The sequence below is a fragment of the Sinocyclocheilus rhinocerous genome, unplaced genomic scaffold (genome assembly GCF_001515625.1).
Source record: "Sinocyclocheilus rhinocerous isolate Xijiao unplaced genomic scaffold, SAMN03320098_v1.1 scaffold47, whole genome shotgun sequence".
Lineage (NCBI taxonomy): Eukaryota > Metazoa > Chordata > Actinopteri > Cypriniformes > Cyprinidae > Sinocyclocheilus > Sinocyclocheilus rhinocerous.
In genome coordinates, this window is record NW_015633578.1 from 553,390 (window position 1) to 577,202 (window position 23,813).

The window sequence follows — 23,813 nt, forward strand, 5'->3', positions numbered from 1 at the left end:
AAATGGCTGCAATATAACAGAGTGAAAAATTTAAGGGGGTCTGAATACTTTCCGTACCCACTGTATATATGTATGTGGATGTACATACACGCACAGGTTATAAAGTTTAAAGTAGGCCTATACATAGTTACATAATTATTAAATAGTTTAAACCTAAAATATTTGAAAATCTTTGTTTTGTAATAAATTATAAAATTGTATCCATTTATTAAGTGTGATAAATTAGATCGATTTTCATTGTGCTCCTACAGTTTTTTTTATTTTTATTTTTTTATGTGCTCTAAATTTTTTACTTTAGAGCATATGTGCTCTCTGGGGGAAAAAATTTAATGTCAAAATCTGCATTAACCCAAAAGCTGATGTCTAAATGTCCCAGTTGAAAGCCTTTTGAGTTGAAACTTCAGTTCTCTCTGAGTTCTCCTGTAGTGTTAGAGGAAAACACCACACTATGTTGTAATACTGAGCAGCAGAAATTAATTGCTACCTGTCATTCACAACTTGTTTTTCCCCCGCAGGCGTCTGCCGCCGAGGAGCGCATCCGCGAGCTGGAGGACATGCTATCCAGCGACCGGGACAAGTACCGCCGACAGCTGGACGCCAAAGAGCGCGAGATGGCCGAGATGAGGGAGTGCATGCAGCAGCAGCTCAACGAGTACCAGGAGCTGCTGGACGTCAAACTGGCCCTGGACATGGAGATCAACGCCTACAGGAAGCTGCTGGAGGGCGAGGAGGACAGGTGAGAGCCTGCCGCGTCTTTGAGTCTATAGGACCCACGTCTTTAAACGCTCAGACCAATAATCATGTAAACATGACAGGAATGGAGGCCAAGTGAGCTGCCATCCTAAACAGCAGTTTTGGGCTTTTGAAACTCATTCAAACTGGCCTGTGGTTTGGGGTGTGTGATATATATTATCTACGAGAATATCATAATTGTTGTTTAAAGGGGTGGTTCACTGGTTTTTTTTCTAGGCTTGATTGTGTTTATGGGGTGCAGTCTAAAATGTGTTAACGCTTCGTTTGTAAAAATACGCATTATTTTTCACATAATTTACCTTTATTCCACACCGCTCTGTCCCTTCTCTGAGAAACGGGCAGATCTTTTCCTGTTTTTATGAAGCCCCACCCTTAGAAATAGGCGATGGGCTCTGATTGGTTAGCTAGCCCAGTGTGTTGTGATTGGCTAAACCGCCTCTAGCGCGCGTCTAAACGTCCCGCCCCTCACCTCAGCGGCATGTGCTCTGGTTGTTTTGTAAACAATAAACAAGGCGTCGTTAATATCGCTTATCAGTTTGAGCCCGATTGAGAAGCAGAGGATATTACTGAAGAGGATCATGTAGAACCTGTGCAAGCACGGAATCGCAATCAACCACCCCTTTAAACGATATGCGATTTGACATTATCGAGTATATCGCAAAAACACCCAGAGTGTTCACGCTTTTACTGCATGTTTTAGTCTGTTAAAATAAATTTAGAATTCCCTCAAATTCAAGATAAGGGGGCAAATATGCCCTCGTATGACTTTTATATGTCTTTTATATTTATATAATCTGATATAGTTAATATCACACAAAGAGTACAGTTTTTTTCTCCAAATATCAGCACGATTGCAAATGTGATATTGATTTTATAAAACAGTCCAATAAACAAGAAGTGAATATAAAGTGACTTACATTTTAGACACAGCAGTTCTTGTTTTTGCTGTATTTCGTCAACGAAAATAGTTTCAAATAGGGCTGCAACAAACGTGACGTGACTGTAGAGCCGATTGCAGAGCTGGTGCAAACTTATCCACATTCGCTATGATCAGATGCTTTCTTAACCGCTGTTTTCTCACCACTGTCATTTGTTGTGTGTTTATTTTGTTATTTAGAGTAAAGTGCACAAGACATATTTACATATTCATTTAAACTCTGCTTTCAGCGGTGTCAGGTTCTGCTGAGGAGTCTGTCTTCTCTTGAATTTCATTCAGGAGAGTTGAATTACGGTCTTGCGCTACAGCGCCACACTGGTCAAACAGTGTTATTGCAGGCTCTTACAGGTCATATGAGATCAAATGACTATTTGACGACAGTTTATTGTCGACTAATCGTTTCAAATAAAGCCACAGCAGAACTGTTTTGCGTCTCTGAGCAACACACGACAGTGTTTCGTTACTGAATCAATGAATCGGTTGAATGATTGATTCAATGACTCACTCATGCAGTGATTTGCCACCACCTACTGGCGATTTTAGGTTTATATTTAAAGTATTTTCCCTTTTTTCCCCACCAAAATCATTTCAAATATCACTATTGAACATTTTATTTCTAAAACATCAAAACGTTAATTATGCATTTATAACTGCATTCATGTCCTGCATTAAACAGTCTGAGTAAATGCATCTAAATGACACTTCAGATGCAGATTCTGTGCCACCTCTGCATCGCAAACACAAATTTTGTTGATACTGATTTTATTAGATTGGTAACAGCCCTGTAGTGTCTAACTGTTTAAATTTTTTGATAAAATGTAAGTATTTGACACAAAAGACGATGCATACATGTAATTACGTTAGACAAAAAATTAGCCTTATAAAGGTAAAAATGCCCATAAAAGGTAAAAATCAATTTAAACTTATTGGAAAAGTGAATTTCTGTTACTCCTGCAAACTAACCACCGCACAGATTATGAAGAATAACAAAAGCTTCGGGAGTCAGCTGTCCTAAACCTGCCAAAACACCAGCACAATAACACGCCCAGTAAAATATCTTCTAATTATTGTTGACAAAATCCCAGAAAATATCGAGATATTTTTTTTTTTGTCATTATCGCACACCCCTACCTATGGCAAAAAGTGCTGCCTATTGAGAAAGCATCTCGGGCATCAGACACATTGGAGCAAGTTTCTAATGTGCCTGATGTCCAAAATGCTTCAAAACTGACTTCAAAACCTAAGAATGCTGTACCTTGTCTACAAAGGGTGACTTGTTAGGCAGCTTGTTAGCTTTTGAAACGTGTTTGAACACGAGTGGTCGGCAGATTACTAGGTTTTTAAAGTGCTTCGGGCAAGTCTGCGAAAACGCCATCAATGTAGGAAGCCCGCTTGGTTTTGTGACACAATCAAGCATTTAAGTCCGCGATGCACACAAACTAGGCTTTGTTGAGCGGTTTGTATCTGCTGATGGAGCTCTGGCAGCTGATTATTATCGTCATTCGTCTTCACGCATACCCGAGGTCCATAACTTGTTCAGAAACGCTTGCCAAGCACACTTCACATTTTTGTGCTTCATACTTGACATACTTGATGTGCCGGAGGAGCAGGGTAGGTTGTAAAATGTCACGCTGGAATGATAATTGTGTGTTTCACTTGTGCGCAAGCGAACCGATAGCGGCACTGTCGAAAAACGAGAGGTCAGAAAGCTCATTTAGCACAAAGACTTGAAGACCAGCAGGCAGCTTAGACCATCTTGAAGATTGAGACGAGTTAAAGATAGTCTGCAGTTGAGATATTTGGAGCACAGATGATAGGATGGAAAGGTAAGACAACAGCGAAGTCGCATAAACATTTCGTTTTAATGGTGCGGTTGCCCGTTCATCTTTTCTACTCACTTTTTACTGTGACATGCGTGAATTCCTGTTCGTTTTAACGCATGTGTGTCCCTTCTCGTCTAGGCTGAAGTTGTCTCCCAGCCCGTCCTCACGGGTCACGGTGTCCCGCACCACAGCGAGCAGCACTTCTACGTCTTCACGTAGCTCCCGCGCCAAGAGAAAGCGCGTGGAGCTGGAGGAAGCGTCCACCGCTGCTCCCAAAGTCCAGATCAGCCAGGAGGCCGAAGCGACGGGAAGCGTCAGTATCGAGGAAATCAACCTGGAGGGGAAATCAGTGACCCTCAGGAACAACTCTGACAAGGTACAGTCAATGGGGAGTTTGGGAAAACGCAATAAATGTCACATTACACAAGTTTCACTTCATGTATTAAGGGAAGACACTACAAGCTAAAGCCATTTTTAATACATTGAAATTTTGGGGCTAGTTTTGGCTTTTTATAAAGTGTTGTTTCTGACTTGGAGGAAAGAAAAGTCTAAAATACGCTTTTAAGTTTTATTGCACCGTGTATGCAGATTTCTACAGTTTTTTTACTTCTTTGGCAGCACCTACACTCAAAAAAATGCTGGGTTAAAAACAACCCAGTGCTGGGTAAAATATGGACAAACCCAGCAATTGGGTTGTTTTGACCCAGCGGTTGGGTTAAATGTTTAACCCAACCTTTTGGGTAGTAACCCAACCGCTGGGTCAAAACAACCCAATTGCTGGGTTTGTCCATATTTTACCCAGCACTGGGTTGTTTTTAACCCAGCATTTTTTAGAGTGTACATACACCAAACTTAAGTTTTATTCCTATCTATAATCTGAAGTTTTTTTACTCAAGGGTTTGCTCATATCATTCGTTTGATTTTATTATTCCACTTAATTACATCTGTAGATTTCAGTTCCAATACATATCTTTAATGAGTTTGTATCTCCACTTCAGCAGCACTTACATACACCAAACTGTACAGTTTTATTCCTGGCTATATTCTCAAGGTTTTTACAGAAGGGTTTGTTCTTATATCATTCAACTGATTTTATACAAGCTAGTGAATTGTCAACCTAGACAGCATGTTCGAGCATTTTAGCTTTTAAATAGTGTGCAAAAATACTTACTAGGCTTTGCCTTCCAACATGCCTTTGGCCAAAAGTGCCGCCCATCGAGGAAGCATCTTGGGCATCAGACATAATGGAGTGTGTTTCTATTGTGCCTGATATCCAGAATGCATCCTATTTTTAAAGTAAGTCCTGAAAACGACATATTTGTGTCTGTAGGTTTCATTTAGTGTACATTTCTTTAAGTTTTTTTCTCCACCTTCAGCAGCACTTACACCAAACTTTACAGTTTTATTCCTGACTATATTCTGAAGGTGTTTATTGAGGGGTTTGTTCATACATCATTCACCTGGTTTTATACAACATTTTATTCCTAAAAACTTAGTGAAAATGTCTTTTCTTTTGGCAGTTTTTCGGATTTGTGGAGTCAGAAGTCAAAGATCTCTATAAAAATGTTTAACTTTATCAACAAAATTAAACAAAAATTTTGAACCTGGCTTTACCATTTCTGTTCTGGAAATGTATGCAAATTAGTACATATTTAATTAGATGCCTCATTTAAAATATTTAAACATATTTCACAAAACTTAATGTAATCAATCACCTAGGGAAGTATGATATGGAAGCCAGTTTCTGCCACTGAATAAAAGATAAAAGGTAATTGCAATATTTTTTTTTTTTTTTAGGACTTTTTTTTCTCAGAATTACGAGATATAAACATGCAATTCTGATTTTTTTTCTCTCTCGCAATTGCAAGTTTAAATCTCGCAGTTCTGACTTTGAAGCTCACGAATGCTAGTTTCTGTCATGTAACTAACTGAAAAGTCAGAATTGTGAGAAGTCGCAATCAGCTTTTTTTTTTTTTTATTCAGTGGCAGAAATGGGCTTCCAATCAGTTGAATGATATAAGAACAAACCCTTCTGTAAAAACCTTGAGAATATAGCCAGGAATAAAACTGTACAGTTTGGTGTATGTAAGTGCTGCTGAAGTGGAGATACAAACTCATTAAAGATATGTATTGGAACTGAAATCTACAGATGTAATTAAGTGGAATAATAAAATCAAACGAATGATATGAGCAAACCCTTGAGTAAAAAAACTTCAGATTATAGATAGGAATAAAACTTAAGTTTGGTGTATGTACACTCTAAAAAATGCTGGGTTAAAAACAACCCAATTGCTGGGTTTGTCCATATTTTACCCAGCACTGGGTTGTTTTTAACCCAGCATTTTTTAGAGTGTACATACACCAAACTTAAGTTTTATTCCTATCTATAATCTGAAGTTTTTTTACTCAAGGGTTTGCTCATATCATTCGTTTGATTTTATTATTCCACTTAATTACATCTGTAGATTTCAGTTCCAATACATATCTTTAATGAGTTTGTATCTCCACTTCAGCAGCACTTACATACACCAAACTGTACAGTTTTATTCCTGGCTATATTCTCAAGGTTTTTACAGAAGGGTTTGTTCTTATATCATTCAACTGATTTTATACAAGCTAGTGAATTGTCAACCTAGACAGCATGTTCGAGCATTTTAGCTTTTAAATAGTGTGCAAAAATACTTACTAGGCTTTGCCTTCCAACATGCCTTTGGCCAAAAGTGCCGCCCATCGAGGAAGCATCTTGGGCATCAGACATAATGGAGTGTGTTTCTATTGTGCCTGATATCCAGAATGCATCCTATTTTTAAAGTAATGTAAACATGCAATTCTGATTTTTTTTTCTCTCTCGCAATTGCAAGTTTAAATCTCGCAGTTCTGACTTTGAAGCTCACGAATGCTAGTTTCTGTCATGTAACTGTGAGAAAAGTCAGAATTGTGAGAAGTCGCAATCAGCTTTTTTTTTTTTTTATTCAGTGGCAGAAATGGGCTTCCATAGTATGGTGATGTTTGTTAGCTAATATTTTACTTTGTGGTGCCTTGCTTTACTAAAAAAAAAAACGAATTCATCATATATATATTTTTTTTAATTCCAAATTTAGGATCAATCTCTGGGCAGTTGGCGACTAAAGAGACAAATTGGCGATGGAGAGGAAATCACCTATAAATTCAGTCCCAAGTTTGTCCTGAAGGCAGGCCAGACAGTAAATGTAAGCAAATAGGACCGTCTTTCATTTAATTCCATCTCAGGACGTTGACTAGATGTTAATCAGTTGGTTCTGTGAAAGGTGTGGAGCGCCGACGCCGGCGTGTCCCACAGTCCTCCTTCAGACCTGCTGTGGAAGAGCCAGAGCTCTTGGGGCACCGGAGAAAATATCCTCACCTTACTGGTCAATTCAAGCGGAGAGGTATGAAGAGCGTATTTCTGGCTTTTTCCTTCTTTGTTTTTGAATCCAATTACAAAACGTGAACTTCGGTTTCCAGGAAGTGGCGAAGCGAATCGTCACGAAAAGCGTGATAGAAATGGAGAACGGTGATGATGAGGAGGGAGACTTTGGAGACGAAGATCTCTTCCATCAGCAGGTTGGTAAAGAAGAACTTGAAGTCGAACGACTGTCTTGAGATGTTGGATTATAACCAAATTTGCTCTCCTTTCCAGGGCGATCCAAAGATCCGATCCAGAGAATGTGCCGTCATGTGATGGAGCCACGCATCTTTAGTATTTTCCTCCCCACAATTCAGTCTTTTTTGTAGAGCCACTACTTTTGTATTCTTCGAATCATGAGTTCATAACACCCCTCCCTCGACCCTTTATTTGTACGGACCTCATTTGTAAAGCCAGTTAATCTTGAGCTGCGGCAAACGATGCTGTTTTTCAATGAATAGTCTTTCCAGACGGCCACCGTAGGAGTCAAAAGCGCTTCCCAACAGCGGCGACATCCCAGTACGTAGCTTTGGTGAATGCCATCCGAGAATGAGTCAAACAACCTGAAATTAGAGTATTTGTGCGAGCCGATGACTAATGAATCTGCATATTCATGTCAATGAATAATGTGTTCTCGTCACTGCGGGGTTATGAATGGGGGAATTATTATTGTTCTGTAGTGTACTATAGCCCGTAACTGACAGCTTAGTGTACCTTATGTTTTTGTGCTTCGCCAACCAGATGAACAGGGTGGAAACGACTTCTAAATCATTTTAAGTGATGTTTCGATTCATGCTTTACATAGTATTATGTATGTTTGAATCAGTGATTGAGACATTTTTGAGACCACATGAAAGCGACAGAAAGCGACGGCGAGTCGTGCGCCTTCACATTAGAGTTTACGTTACGCCAAATACACAAACACGGGTGCGCATATCACAGATCGCTTGGCGGAGAGTGAAACTCTGAAGCACTCAGTCAGAGTGTTCTGTGAGTGAAAATATATCTGTGCTAATCATATACTCAGCCTCCAACTCACACACTGGCGAGTAAAATCTGAGAATTTATTAGCCATTGGCTAATATTAGACATCATTTAGTCGCCCAGAGTGAAGATTTAGTCGCATATGCGAGTGATTTACTCGCAATGTAGAGGGTTGCAGAAGCTACTCAATTCTGTATTCAAAAGAGTTTGTTCATTCAAATATTCAAAACATTTTCAGTTTATTCAAATATAAAAAAAAAATTCGGGTTGAATGTTAAATTTGAATGAATTTACCATGAGGTTAATGGTTATTGAATTCTGCATTGAAATTGGACCAGAATCAACCCACTTTTACAAAAGTGTGGATGCTCGTGCAGATTCACCAAAGAAATGGATGACGAATGAAACCAATTTGACTTGTCAAATTTGCCTTTATTTCTGGCTTGCTTTGCTCAAATTGCAACCTACTTGAGACACTCCGAAAAAACTAAAACCCATATTTTAGTTGCTGAATCCAGTGAGTAATCTACATCTATCCACCCTGTCGATTCTGTTGCGTTTAAGTTTTAAAACTTTTTCTTATTTTAAATGTTTCTCAGATGATTATGCATGCGGCAGATATTTTTATAAGAAACGGATCTGAGTGTTACTGTGAGCTCTAGGGTCTATGCTTCAACTTTTCACACAAACTGCATTATACTGCAGTTTGGTTTTTAGCTACAATCGTATATTTTTGATAGTTTTTTCCTCAGGATTTTTAAAATCCTAGTGCACAAGGAGTCTTTAAATACATTTAAAATTTACATTAAACGTCTTATAAATTTGTGAATATATTCAGTGTGGTGTACAAAAAAATTGACCTGGGAAACATGATTTTTTTTTTTTTTTAAGTAATGCAGTGCGGAACTATTTTATTTTAAATGGGGCTATCATTATCTAAATGTTTATTTTTTAGGGTTCTTTTGAAGGTTCTTTGAGAACGAATTGCTTGATAGTGTATCATGGGGCACACCGATTTGTGTCAGATTTAAGTGAAATTGAGTTCAAGTAAAGTTGTATTTGTGTACATTTGTTACTTGGCCTCTGAGCTAATAAAATCTACCTTTTTGTTTAGTTTACTTCATGTGACGTAAATGGAAACTGTTTTCTTTGCCAAACACCTCCACATCTGTGAATTTTAAATTTAGCTTCTTTCAGTTACAAACACTGTTTTCATGAGGAAAGTCATTTCCTTGTTCTTTCAGGTTTTATTAGACAGGGCTGTGACTTATGTAACAGATACAATGTGCTTTGGTATATTTAATACGAAATTGTCAATCTGTCATTGTAATAATCTACTGTAAAGTAAAAGTTGCTGTTTGAACTGCCATCAAAAGACAGAAATGTGAGTTTAAGGCTGTAAAAATTGAGCCATAAATTGTGAACAATGAATCCAATTTGTTTTAAGGGTAAATTGTACGAAGGCTTTTGAAGGCTTTTAAGAGGAGGGCGCATACCAAAAGTGTCTCATTAATTGTGATCTATTTTACTTTGATTTGTCTTTTTTTTTGTATGCAATATCCAATAAATGTTTTACATATTAAGTTGTGCCATTGTCTGTTATAAGAAGCAAACTCTAAATGACTGAAGTAAACAATTCTACTGGTTTTTGAAGTTGGAGGTTGGTAGATAGCCTGGAGGTTGGTAAATTAATGCAATGAAACGCTGTGGTTTTAACATGGTTAAAGGCTTTTAAGCACTTTGCTTAATGTGCCAAAGAACACTCGCCACGCGGTAAAATTTACAGCCTCAGGTGGCTTATATGGATTACTAGACATTAGGAACAGCAGGTAAGTTTTCAAATTAGTGTTTAGAGGTGGCTTACTTGCATTTTTGTTTTTATAATATGGAAGCGACGGATAGAGGTGGAAATAGTTTCTTGCTTGTACGTGACAATCTACTACAGAGTTCCTGTGACATTCAACATGAATTATTAATGCGTGTATAGACATGCAAGTATCTGTATGTTGCTGTTATGAATAATTCAAGACATTGCCATGTTTATTTGAAATGCACAGATACACCAAAAACACTGCCGTAGTTAAATTAAGGCATTGCACTATTATACCATATACAGCATTATATCAGAGTATCCATCACTTATCAGTCGCCAATATGTTGTGCATCACTGTTTACCCACAAGCCATCACCACTAGAGTGCGCCACACTTAAAGTATATGTTTTTCAACGTTTGATCTCTCAGTTGATGACATATACAATATCTCTGGCTGCTTTTCTTTCTGTTTTCACTCTGTGACCCTGGAGCACAAAAGCAGTCTTAAGTCGCTGGGGTATATTTGTAGCAATAGCCAACAATACGTTGTATGGGTCAAAATTATTGATTTTTCTTTTATGCCAAAAATCATTAGGATATTAAGTAAAGATCATGTTCCATGGAGATATTAGTTAGAATTCCTAGAATTTACTATACACTCTTAAAAAATAATGATTCCAAAAGGGGTTTTCGCAGTGATGCCATAGAACCGGGGTTTCCTGAGAGCTACCTTCCTGCAGACCTCAGATCCAACCCTGCTCCAACACACCCAAGTGACCCTGAAGACCTTGACCCTAGCTCTCATTGGTGACCCCTGCCATTGAGAACCATTTTGGGTTCCCCAAAGAACCTTTGAATAATCAATTGAATAAGAACAATTGAATAATCTAAAATTATCTTTATGACTGGTTTTGTGGTCCAGGGTCATATATGTTAGGGGCTGTTTTCAGCAACGCCTCTGAATCCTGCAGACCTCAGATCCAACCCTGCTCCAACACACCCAAGTGACCCTGAAGACCTTGACCCTAGCTCTCATTGGTGACCCCTGCCATTGAGAACCATTTTGGGTTCCCCAAAGAACCTTTGAATAATCAATTGAATAAGAACAATTGAATAATCTAAAGCAGGGGTGCACAATTCTGTTCCTGGAAATCTGCCTACCTGCAGAGTTCAGTTCCAGCCCTGCTCCAACACATCTGTCTGTAATCATCAAGTGCTCCTGAAGATCTTAGGCCTTGTCCACACTAATATGTCTTTGTTTGAAAACACATATTTTTCTCTCCGTTTTGGCCTTCCGTCCAAATTGATAAAGCATTTTTGTCAAAGAAAACAGCATGTTTAGTAATGTGATGCATATTGTACAAATATATATCTGTTTATACCGATATTGTGCTTGTTATGTGCTACTTTCACACTGTTTCTAAAGATATGTTACTTTGTACATACTCTTAATCTTACAGTCCTGCAAATATGACAGAAAATTTACTCACAATTGCCGTCCTGCGGCAAAACATTGCGTTTTAGATCAAACATGTATTAGTGAGTGAGTGCGACCTGGACGCACTATATTTTCGTGAATAAAATGATCCTGCCAGAAGAATTGTGTGAAAACGTATCACTGTTCCATCATCTCAGTGAGCTTTTTATGAAGTTTCACACGTACATTTTCCGACATTTCAGTGTAGATGAGAAATTTTTAGAAAACACTTGTGGGCAGAGAGAGTTTTGAAACGAAAATGCCATTTTCAAATGTGTCCAGATTATAGACGTAGCCTTAATGAGCTGTCAGTTGTGTTTGATCAGGGTTACAATTGAACTTTGCAGAAATGCAGATCTCAAGGAACAGGATTAGCCAGCACTGATCTAAAGCAGTGGTTCCCAACCACGTTCTTGAAGCCCCCAGCCCAACGGTGCACATTGTGGCTGCGTCCGAAAGCTAAAAAATGCTGCCTTTGAGGATGCATTCCAAGGTAGGAAGGCATCAAGGCACATCCGAATCCAATGTCAGCTTCACTTCCTGACTCCTGAGATGCCTTCATCTGATCGATTTTTGAAGGCAGCATACATGTATCCTTCGATGCCTTTGATATCCCACAATCCTGTGCGTTCCATTCCATGATGGTTGAGTGAAAAAAAAATTAAGATGTCTTCTGAAACTTGCTTTAAGTCAATGCAAATTATTTCAAAAGGGACCGAATGCAACAAAACGTTCCTACTGTTGGGGTATCCATCATTTAATATCATTGTTGTTAGGGATGTAACGATTCACTCAACTCACGATTCGATTCACACAGTGTTTCCTTGGTTACCGCTGTAAACCAAAGCAGCTTATGAACAGTAATGATACAGTGTTTCCTTGGTTACTGCTGTAAACAAAGCAGGGCGTATGAACAGCAGTGATACAGTGTTTCCTTGGTTACCGCTGTAAACAAAGCAGCGCTTATGAACAGCAGTGATACAGTGTTTCCTTGGTTACCGCTGTAAACAAAGCAGCGCTTATGAACAGCAGTGATACAGTAATTGTTACATCTCTGTGTTGTGGTACCGTGTCCAAATGCCATTGTAGTCCCATTGTAGCATCCTACACTCAGGCTTCAAAAGAGGGCTTTCGCAGTGATTCAATATTCAACCATTTTTGGTTCCCCAAAGAACATTTCAGTGAACAATTCTTAAAAGAACATAAAAATCTAAAGAACCTTGTTCACTAAAAATAATTTTTCTGTTCCATGGGTGTTAAGTTCTTACCCATAAAGAACCTTTATTTTTAAGAGTGCAAGTCATACTTAGTACTATGTGGTGTTGCAAGGGTTAATCCATAGTGGTACTGTGCTTGTTTTAGTTGTGAGTGCACATCCAACGTCCAATCACTTGTTAATGCCAGCTGAAGCGAAAGAACATCACAGCCTTTTTGTTGACTGCCAGTGTCTTGCCGCAAATTGCATTGAAAGTTCAGCCTAAATGCTATTGTGTTGTGTCTTTGTCACATTCCTACAAATGTCCAGTTTGAACGCCCACCCACCAACTGACAGCACCCCCACTGCGAGTGAGAATGGGGCGTCTTTCACCTGCTGTTTACCAACAGAACAACACAGCGATACACTCCTTCACAGTCCCATTCATTATTTTGCCCTCTCCCATTTCATCCGGTGCTCTCTAACCTTCAGTGCTATTGACAAGTTAGTGTTAATTATGTCTTTCCTCAATAACGGTCATCTAATAGGTATTTTTCACACATTCATGCCATTTTTTATGCAGTTGGCTTTCAAATATCCTGAGAAGAGCTTTGCACTCTCACAGATTGCATTTTGGTCCCAAAGGTCCAATTTCAGGCAGTCTATATCTTAAAACCAATTTCTTCTAAATCTAAATATGAACTTAAAATTGGTATCCGATCATCTCAGAAAAGAGGACTGGGAATTAATTTAGGACCATGAATAAAAATGCATTGGTTATTCAACCATTTGCACAGTATCCAGCCAAAGCCATTTTAAAATTCACTGCAGCAGCATGCACGGTGCTAAAAATAACTGGACTCCAGAGCATGGGGCGAATCGTGCCATTGTCACTGTGGACAGTTCTCCTATTGAGAAAGTTCGCCGTGTACACACAACATAACAGTATGCTAACCTTTTTCACCTGCTATCACAACATCCAGATACATGTCCTTGGAACTACCTGCTGTGCTAAGAACTCTTAAATAAATCCCCGTAACCTAGATTCATATTTCCTTCATTTCCACTCCAGTGCACATTAAATCCGGCCTCGTCCCCTGTTAAGACAAGAAGTCTTCACCTTGTAGGTAGGAGTCAAGTCACAAGTTTTTCAACCTTGAGAGAGAAAAGCTCTCTAGACCGAATCTGTGTGACAGTGAAAGTTATAGAGTTTATATCAGGCCAAGCCAAGTCAAGTCAGACAGGCTTCAAGTCTTAATGATGAAGTAAACGAACTGTGATTTTAGTTTTACAGATTTTGCTTGTACATTGCAGCAACATCCTAAAAGCAGTTCACAAGTATTTCTAGCTATTTTTATAAAACATGTTCAGATAGCACACTTTTTTTTACACTTGTTTAGGTCTTTTAAAAGTCTAATTACATACGGACCCAGAGGACATCAATGTGAAGGCCTGAAAATAATGCATAAATAATGACTGTTTTCAGACAGTGCTCCCCCTGTTTATCATTGGTTGGACAAGCACATTCTCATCCCCCAAACATTGATGCAAAAGAGCAATGGTTTGATGGAGCCACACTTCAGAGGAAATCCACCTACAAAAGGCTTACTTATAGCTGTCTCTGCATATTAAGATTACAAGAGAGTATTTTGACACTAAAAGTTGCATCAGCTTTAAGCTTACACAAAAAATGTCAATGCTGAAAAATTAAAGGGAATTCAGATGTTCTGATTTGATCAAAGGTGGTACTTCACCTCAAAGGACTGACAAGCATTGATTCACAACAGCTAAAATATTCCTACCTTTCAACAAGATTAACCTTCAGCTAATAGAGAACAAAAGAGTCCTGGAACAAATTAACCGTCCATCTGTCTAAAGAAAGTCTGTTTCTTTCTTTCTTATTTGTTGCAGCAGAGTGTGTGTGGGAGGGTGGTTGGATGTGTAGACGATCTGGTGCGTTTTTAAGTTACCATCATTCAAAAGCATAAATAAAAGTATAAATAATCTTTTAACAGTTGTAAGCCAACAGTCATTTAGTAGATGCCTTTATCCACAGCATACTAATCATAGTGACAGTCCCATGGGACAAACAATAATTCTGACATTTACTTACCTTCATGTCATTCCATATCTTTTGTGTTAGAGTACATTCAAAATACTATATCAGTGCACTGCCATAAAGATGTAGTATGGCTTCAGAAGACTGAGAATATAGTGAAAGTCATCTGGAGCACTTCTATGGTTCCTTTATTTTTTGTCATTTTCGGAGCTTAACTTAAAAAACAATTCTCTCGATGGGGAATATGGCTACACATTGACAACAACAACAACACTCCTTAAATGGGTTTTTCGGGGGATGAAATCGAAAAATGTCGTCTTGCAAGAATCAATTGCCCACCAGGAATCTAATCAAACTTGCATTTTACCACAGAAAACACAGCAAACAGAAGAAGAAGAAAATCAAACTGGCACCAAACTAATACTAATTTCTAATCAGGAGCTTTAATGCAAGATAAAAAACAATCATGGTCAAAAACATATTAATCTTGGCAAAATGCAATGCATAAAGTAGTGGTATGAACATGATGGCACATTAAGCACAGCAGGTTTCTATGCAGGACAGCTTCCCCCCATCGAGTTTGTTGTGCTTGTATGATTTTAAATTGGCGCAAACTGTGTCCTTTACTGCCTTATCATGCCTTTGACTTTATCATGCCGCTGTCTTTTAGCCTTAATGTCTGTTGTGGTGCCTGCTGTGCCGGAAAGTGAACAATGGGGTGAACGCCTGTGACATTCACTGCAAAGGTCTCACAAAATCTGGGTCATAATCCCGGAGCCGCCGGTGCTGCTGGTAATTAGGTGTTACAATCTTTAGGATTGTGGAAACCCAGGGACCAAGAATTTAAATATTAGTAATCTGAGGAAGGGCATCTAGCCCAGTGTTTCCCAACCTGTTTTGATCTATGTACCCCATAAGCCCCATCAAGTCTACTTCCGTGTGGTGACTGTGTGCACATGTATTCCTCTACACAAGTTATCCACAAAAACCTACCACCAAGATGCTTACCTTACCAAGTTGTAGCAGCTACCAGATGGGATCATTTTAACTAAAGTACTTCTGTCTGGTGCCTGTTTTGCCGGAACACATCACCTTAACTAGCATAACCAGCAAGACTTAAATGGTCAACCAGGTTCACCAAAAAAACATGCTGTTAGGCAAGTTTTACCAGCTATGTTTTGCTTGTGATTTTAATGGTTAAAGTTCAATTTTACCACAGTAAAGACAGCAAACCATGGTCAAAAACGTATTAATCTTGATAACATCCAATGCATGATCAAGTTCCTCCAACCACCAAACCAGAGACGGGTTCATTTTAACTAATCTGTTTTGCTGGGATTAGCATTTGCCAGAACTAGCATAGCCAACAAAACTACCATCAGTCAATCAGCTTTATCAGAAAGACCATGCTGGTAGATATGTTTTACCAGCCAAGTTTTACAGGTGATCAACATGGTTGATCCAGTTGTTCCAACACCAAACTATCATAAACCAGCCTGAACCCCAAAGGAACGGTGGTCTAAGCTGGTCTTTTCAGTGGGGTAAACTACCTGCTTATAGTTGTGAAGGCGTTAATCATACAGAAAATTATGATAAAAGCCCCTAATCAAACTTGTCCCCAACATTGCATTGTAAGGTTAAACCCTTAAGCTTGGTTCTTGCTAACAGCTTGAGTCAGTCAGACTTCCGCAATTCAGTGGAACATCTTCAAAGGAGTTTGGCCACAAATTTATTTCTGTGCTTCTCATTCTATCAGCGTAAATTCAGGACAGCCTGACATCCACACATTTATGTGGGAGGTTATCATCCGTAGGCAATGGGATGCTCAGAGGGAAGGTGCACGCTGATCTGATTCGATAGTGGTGTGACTTGTTCACAGCAGTTTCCTTTGATAGTTGTTGAAGAATTGTGTGCAGATGCACAATGCATAATAATCTAAAACCAACATTCATGCTCCCCAACTGTCATGACAATTTTCTGCTTTTCTATTTGCTGCACAACTACAAAAGAAACATGCAAGAAAGATACATTAAACCACATCTTTTCTTGAGCTATCAAGAAGTCACTTCAAACGCTGCTCTCTAAATGCTCCAACCATTGATCATGTAAACAGCCATGTCTGTGCCCTCGTTCACTTTACATAGACACCATATAGTGCAACAGCATCACCTGGTTAAGAGATTCTAGATTTTCAAATTCAAGGATCTGATGAGGATGCTTGTCATTGGGGTTTAATTAACTTGAGCTCCAAACAGCACAGATAAATGGAGTGCTCTCAAAGCCATCTGGAAAAAAAGCCATTTACTAATTCACTGGAGCAAAAAGCAGACCAGAGCCGCAGAAGCGTAGCGACTGCTCCAGGGATAAGACCTGATTTTTAGAGGTGTATGCTAAATATTACTGTGATTTCTAGGTGTTTTGTGGCTTTTTAATTTAGAGGATAATTATTGACCAATATGGTAGTATATCAAATGAAAGATCATCCTATTGCCTGTTCTGATGGAAACAAAACCCTTGCCTTTGGACCTTGTTGAAGTTTTTCTAGAGCCTTTGGGAGATTATCCATGTTGCCCTCTGTGATATAAACATATTCAGTAAAATTAATCTCAAAGAACTTGGGAGGCACTGACTCGTAGCTACAAATATGAAATTGGCCTCAGTTGGATAACTTGGTTAAATCCATAAAGAACATAATTTCTAAAGTCTCTTGACAACTTTGAAATTGAATGCACAGGCTGAATGGCTGAAACTTGGCATGCACAAAACAAGAAAGTGCATTTTTGTGTTGTTTTTATAAGGATTTACAATTTAAAAACCCACCAAAAAAAAAACATTGAAATTATTGTAAACAAGTTTTAAAACATTCTAAGTTATACAGTTATACTTGTAAAAAAAAAAAAAAGCCATTTTGATGATTTAATCAATGTTGACAATGACACAGTAACCATGAATGTAGTCAAGAAAAATAAACAAATAAAAACACAAATCTTAAAGAGATAATATGCCTCAAAATTAAAATAGTTTCATTATTTGCTCATTCTTAAGTCCTTTCAAAGCTGTGTGACACTATTTCCTCCGTGAAACACAAAAAGAAGACATTGCAGAAAGTCCAGAGAGCTCTTTTTTAATAAAAGGGATCAGGGCTGATCACCATAAATGACAAAAAAAAAAGCACCATAAAATTGTCCACATGACACAGTTGCTACATTCCAATTCTTTCATATAAGAATTGATTGACATTTTCAAGATTTTCAGCTTATGATATAAACATATTCAGTAAAATTAATCTCAAAGAACTTGGGAGGCACTGACTCGTAGCTACAAATATGAAATTGGCCTCAGTTGGATAACTTGGCTAAATCCATAAAGAACATAATTTCTCTTGAGAATCAAAATAAAGTCTCTTGACAACTTTGAAATTGAATGCTCAGGCTGAATGGTCCAAGATGAAAACTTGGCATGCACAAAACAAGAAAGTGCATTTTTGTGTTGTTTTTATAAGGATTTACAATTTAAAAACCCACCAAAAAAAAAACATTGAAATTATTGTAAACAAGTTTTAAAACATTCTAAGTTATACAGTTATACTTGTAAAAAAAAAAAAAAGCCATTTTGATGATTTAATCAATGTTGACAATGACACAGTAACCATGAATCTAGTCAAGAAAAATAAACAAATAAAAACACAAATCTTAAAGAGATAATATGCCCCCAAATTAAAATAGTTTAATTATTTGCTCATTCTTAAGTCCTTTCAAAGCTGTGTGACACTATTTCCTCCGTGAAACACAAAAAGAAGACATTGCAGAAAGTCCAGAGAGCTCTTTTTTAATAAAAGGGATCAGGGCTGATCACCATAAATGACAAAAAAAAAGCACCATAAAATTGTCCACATGACACAGTTGCTACATTCCAATTCTTTCATATAAGAATTGATTGACATTTACACACTATGACTGCCAAGGACTTGGCAATCTTCTTATCTCTCGAGAGACGCGCAAGGTGTCCTCCGCTTCTGCAAGGGGCGCATGGATTTGATGCTTCCTGCGCTCGTATAATGCGCGTCTGTACCCAACCGCTCAGCAACCCTCGCTTTTTAACGGTGGTCTTCATTGTCAAAGATACGGAGTGGGTGCTGCTGGGATCGCCGCTGGACGACGGCGAAACCTCTTCGTCGTCTTCGATCACGTCCGAAACGGCCGGCGGCCCACTTGAGGACACCTTGCGCGTCTTGACGAAGAAGACAGACGAGTTCTGTCCGTCGATGACCCTCCAGCCGTCCTCCTTCTCGGCCTCCACATGCGCCAAGCGACTCCGGTTCCGGCGCTGGATGTTGAGATAGATGCTGAAGTTGAAGAAGGCCACGGAGATGAACGGTGAGAAGAACTCGAAGGTAGACGCGGACAGCAGGAAGTACCAGGTGCAGTAAAACTCAGCGAAACATTCGTCCTCCGGAACGATGCTTTCTCCAACCATCAGTTCCCAGAAGATGATGGCTGGTCCGTAGAGGAGGAATGCCAAAACCCACACCGCCAACATCTTGACCACTGCCAGACGAGTGACGCCCTGCTGGGCCCGGTACCTCACCTATGGAATAAGACGAAAGATTAAAGTCAAACCAGAGAGAAACATAAAATAGTCATAAATTGGCACTGGAGTGATCCCTGGCAGCTATCGCGCTCAATAATGTCTATGCACAGTGTGACTGCCTCTTCTTCTTCTTCATGATTTATTCAATTCACAGCCTAGGATTCTGAGCACAGCGAGGAAAAAGAACGAATCTCTGTACTGCAGAACTGATCGGTTTTACTGTGGGCTAATGATTTTTACCAATTCGATTAATGTGGCTATTATGAGTTAATCAGTGATTAGTCTGATGACGTGAAATTACAATTCACATTTAATAAAAGATCAAGACGAGTGACTAAACCACTTTACACCATGAATACCGTTTTTTCCTACCCTGTTCAAATTGTGTCTGTAGCAACAACTTCCTGTGGCTCTGTTTCAAAACCTAGCAATCTGCTTTTCTGTCTACGGCCTTCATAAAAAGAGAACGGGAAATAGGAGGATTTACACAAGTAGTCTGAGATTTATAACCTTGTAAATCCTATATTAAATAATAGTCAGAAAAATCAAATTTTTGAAATGGAACAGTTCACAGAACCTTCAGACGAAATATTTTTAAAAATTGCATACATGTTTTTCTTGAGTATCATATTTGATAGGCTCATATAGTATAGAGAATATGGAGGAAAAAACAGTTCAATTTTATTCAGAGGCCCAAACTGAGCAAAACTATGCAATTTGGTGCAGATGCTGATAGATGAGATTCTGAAAGCTTGTAATGTAAATCAGTCAGATCTTTATAGCAGATACATAAAATTATATAAATATCAGTTGTCATAATATATCTTAGTAGGATGATATTTAAATGCTGGATTTTATGATCAAAACTTATAATGCAATTCAAGACAATGAGAAATAAACAAATTTGTCTAAAAAAATGATGTCTGGATAATCAAAGTGAAGCTGCTTCAGTCCAGTAAATGTTCATCTTGAAATATTACTAACAATATCAAAGTTATTTTTACATTTACTTTATAAAAATCAGTGAAGATTTCACAGCAAGAAGCACTAGCTGAAGGGTGAACGTTTGTACAATTATACTAAAAGACCTTTTACTTGCTAAAAAAGTATAAACTATCAATCATGTATTTCAAAGTTTCGATCATGTTGATAATTGAGAGGCCTTTGAAATGAACTGTAAATCTTCTGAAATATAGCAGTGTATAATTGACAAGCATAATTGTCTCCGCTGACGGACAGTGTGACAACAAGGCTGTCTTCACCATCGCACCTCGCTCCAAAGTCTAGCTCGAAAACACTTTCCATTTCAGTAATTTAAAAATGACAATTGGAAAGATGACAACCAGAGAAAGGAATCATCTATTCGTAAAAGACAGGAGCCCTCAAGGGTGTTTTCTTGTTATGAACTAATGCCATTTCAGCCCTGAAATTACGGCAAATAATAGTCTTTAGGGAGAGTTAGGAGCATGACGGTAACAGTACCTAAAGACAAACATCACAGCGTTTAACGCCCTTGAACTGGATTCTGGGGAACTGGAGCTAGTAAATAAGTTTTGTTGACATGATGCCCATTTCAGTTTTGATGTGCCGCCCACTCAACAAGTACTATAGCATTTTTATAGAGGCGAAGCTTTTGAAAAAACAAACACATTTGTCCAGATTATATTTCACCCCCAAATCAACAGAATGTAAGAAATTATGATAACACTTTACTTAGAGCCTTTATGTATAATTCATTATAGAGGTATGTATAATGTGCATTAAAATGCATTATATTTTTTCATAAATAAGTGTAATTAATGCTGAAATGCATAATAATATTAGCAAATTCCTTGTTACATCTGAAATTGTTTTTAATTATATATATATTTTCTAAAGGTGTATTATAATGTGTTGTAAATGTGGTTACAGTTATTCATGAGGACATACAATATATTAAAAGGTGCATCACAAGGCATATTTGATGCACTAAAAATACTTTTATAATGCGTTATAAATAAAGGCTTTAAGTAAAGTGTTACCACAATTATATTTTGCCTACTTCAGATTCAAATAATCATTTAGATGTTGTTTAAACACATTTCCCACTAGTTATCATCGTTTGACTTTGGATTATTGTAATACTTTTATTGTAATACAGAACATACTACCATAATGTATAAATACTTTATATTTAAATATTAATAATTCATAAAGACAATACATTTTGCATTATAATAACAAACATTTGAAGCAATGTTCAATTGTCATGAAAATCTCACTTAAAAATCATAATGTTCTAAAAATTGGTTTTATGTAATATTTTACACGTAACCATTTAATTATTAACAATAATTGTTTGTTTTGTAGTGAAATATACAGATTCACCTACAAATATGCACAAAAATATTCTACCTGTAATAGTACTTTTGAGTTGACGTAGAGGTGTAGATAACAAAATTAGGATTGGGGATTGTTGTTATGAAAATCCCCATGCAGTACATATACTCTTGGCATGGAAAAACCTACCGCCTGTGCCTTCTACTGTAGAACACACTTATTAAGGAAAGAACCCTCTCGGAGTTAAATAATTCACCTCCAAGGAGAATAATTAAAGCCAAATGAAGTCAGACATGTTTGTCAAATGCCACTGATACTACCACATAAACTGCTACTTTCAATTACTGACAAGTCTTTTTGAAATGTCATTTGAAAAGCATTTTACTTTGTCATTTATGATGGATCGTTACTCTTTCAAAAGCAATGACAGATAAAGCGCATATATGTTGTCAACAGGAAGTAAAGACATTAAACAATGAGTACTTCATTGCATTACATTTTAATGCATTATGCATGAAGCCACGTAATAAACTGCTGAGATGCAATTGCATAATCTATTATAAGTTACGCTTCAGATATTCAGTCACAAGCAGCTAAATTACCTTTCAGCACATCTGCAGGTTCTCGTAAATTTGATATTGGAGCACATAATGTTTCTTAACGATTTTGATACTATATTCTCAGCAGGAAATCAATATTTGCGTTTCATATTTTGCTCAAATTCTATTCTGGAATGTCAAAAGCCGCTTGAAATAATGGCTGAGAAATGGGCTTCAACGACGTCATTTTCCGCTCACCGCAATCGTCTTTCACAGTAGGGCATCGTTCCCATGTTTTCTGAGCTTATTTTGCTCAACAGTTTCTGTGAATGTGAGGAGCGGTTATTTAAGGACCTCAAGAACCCAAATTCGACATCGTTTCGTTGTTTGCAATGGAGATAAATGCACACACTGAATGGAAAAAATATTGAACTTCCTTCCCCTTCCTTCCTTTTATGATTTCACCAGAAGAGCTGGTGTGCAGCCACGTGGTTTTTAAAGCTGACAGCCACTTCAGATCCAGCTACTTTAAAACTGTACAAGCAACTCATGATTTAAAGTAGTTAATCGATGGGCAGCTACTCCTTACAGTCTGGAGCTTGACAACCTGGATCCTCATTCGCTTCCAGTTTCTGGAAATTATAAAAATGGTTCATTGGGAAATTTGGATCAAGTTAGCTTTATAGGACAACCATTGTAGAGTTTTATTGCCCAATACAATGGTGATATAACACACAAAATACAATTAAATGACAGCAAATAAGACAAACACTTGTTTCACTCAATATCTACTCAAAATTCACAAACAAAAAGAAAACTGGACCAATGCACTTAAAAGGATAGTTCACCCAAAAATGAAAATTCTGTCATTCCTTGCTACGTTTCTGGACTTGGGAACATTTCAGTTGTGTTGCTGTCTATGCAGGGTCAGACACTCTCAGATTCCATCAAAAATATCTTCATTTGTTCGTTTCATTTGAAACGACATGAGGCTGAGTAATTAATGACAGGATTTTCATTTTTGGGTGAACTAACCCTTTAATGTACGAATTGCAAAATAAATCATTTATAATAGAATAAGTATGCATGACCGTTTCTGTGGATTTGAGAGGTTTGGCATACTGGTTTTGTATTCCTTGCAGGAAATAAACTTTTGTTGTTGTTGTTGTTGGGAGTGGTCTAATCACGCTCCTGGTTTTCAAGATGAGGTCAAAGCAGACAAAACCAGAGAAATGTGGTTTATTTGTTAATCGATGGGCAGCTACTCCTTAAAAACCAGTTACAAACCACAAAAGACAACTACATAAAAGCAATTCAAGTGCCCGGTATTTTTACAATATATATCTTTCAAATGATAAAATTTAATCAGAGCCGTATTTATCTGGCTCAAAAACAAGGGATTTGAATGAATGAATCTTGATTAGAGTGACAGCATTAAACTTGGACAACCTCGAACGAACCGATACACTATAACAACTTGCCAGTGCTATATATGAGAGAGATAGAAGCGCATAATAGCTGTCTGTAGCGTGCCAGTCATAAACCTGAATTCAGTCAAGCCACTAGAACGACTAGAGACGGAAACTTAAAAAAACACTTGTGCAACAATACAGTGGTGCAGTACAATACAGGACCAAAAAGTACTTCCTGTTCTTTTTACATTCGTTACAAAGAAAACCCATCTTCTAGTGAGCTACTCAAGTATTTTAAGGCATTGTACGTGCACTTCTGATGTTCTAAAAGGCAGGAAGCATAATTATACTGCATTGCATGCACTCTTAAAAATAAAGGCTCTTTATTGCTGTCAATGTTTCTACACTCTAAAAAATGCTGGGTTAAATACAACCCAGTGCTGGGTAAAATAGGGACAAACCCAGCAATTGGGTTGTTTTGACCCAGC

At 37.9% G+C, this 23,813-nt stretch overlaps 2 protein-coding genes across 2 annotated transcripts in view; one reads left to right on the top strand and one right to left on the bottom strand.

Annotated features, from left to right (window-relative positions):
* LOC107744643 (lamin-B2-like) overlaps positions 1 to 7,423 on the top strand; it is a 21,671-nt gene extending 14,248 nt beyond the window's left edge. The window contains exons 7-12 of the mRNA XM_016558447.1: positions 516 to 736; positions 3,652 to 3,889; positions 6,615 to 6,722; positions 6,801 to 6,920; positions 6,997 to 7,095; positions 7,172 to 7,423. Of these exons, the coding sequence (XP_016413933.1) occupies positions 516 to 736; positions 3,652 to 3,889; positions 6,615 to 6,722; positions 6,801 to 6,920; positions 6,997 to 7,095; positions 7,172 to 7,213 (828 nt within the window). The 3' untranslated portion in view covers positions 7,214 to 7,423. The remainder of the gene's footprint in view (positions 1 to 515; positions 737 to 3,651; positions 3,890 to 6,614; positions 6,723 to 6,800; positions 6,921 to 6,996; positions 7,096 to 7,171) is intronic.
* Positions 7,424 to 18,085: 10,662 nt separating this feature from the next.
* LOC107744654 (histamine H3 receptor-like) overlaps positions 18,086 to 23,813 on the bottom strand; it is a 10,138-nt gene continuing 4,410 nt past the window's right edge. The window contains exons 3-4 of the mRNA XM_016558460.1: positions 18,417 to 19,052; positions 18,086 to 18,121 (exon numbers count right to left, since the gene is read on the bottom strand). Coding sequence (XP_016413946.1) covers positions 18,086 to 18,121; positions 18,417 to 19,052 — 672 coding nt within the window. The remainder of the gene's footprint in view (positions 18,122 to 18,416; positions 19,053 to 23,813) is intronic.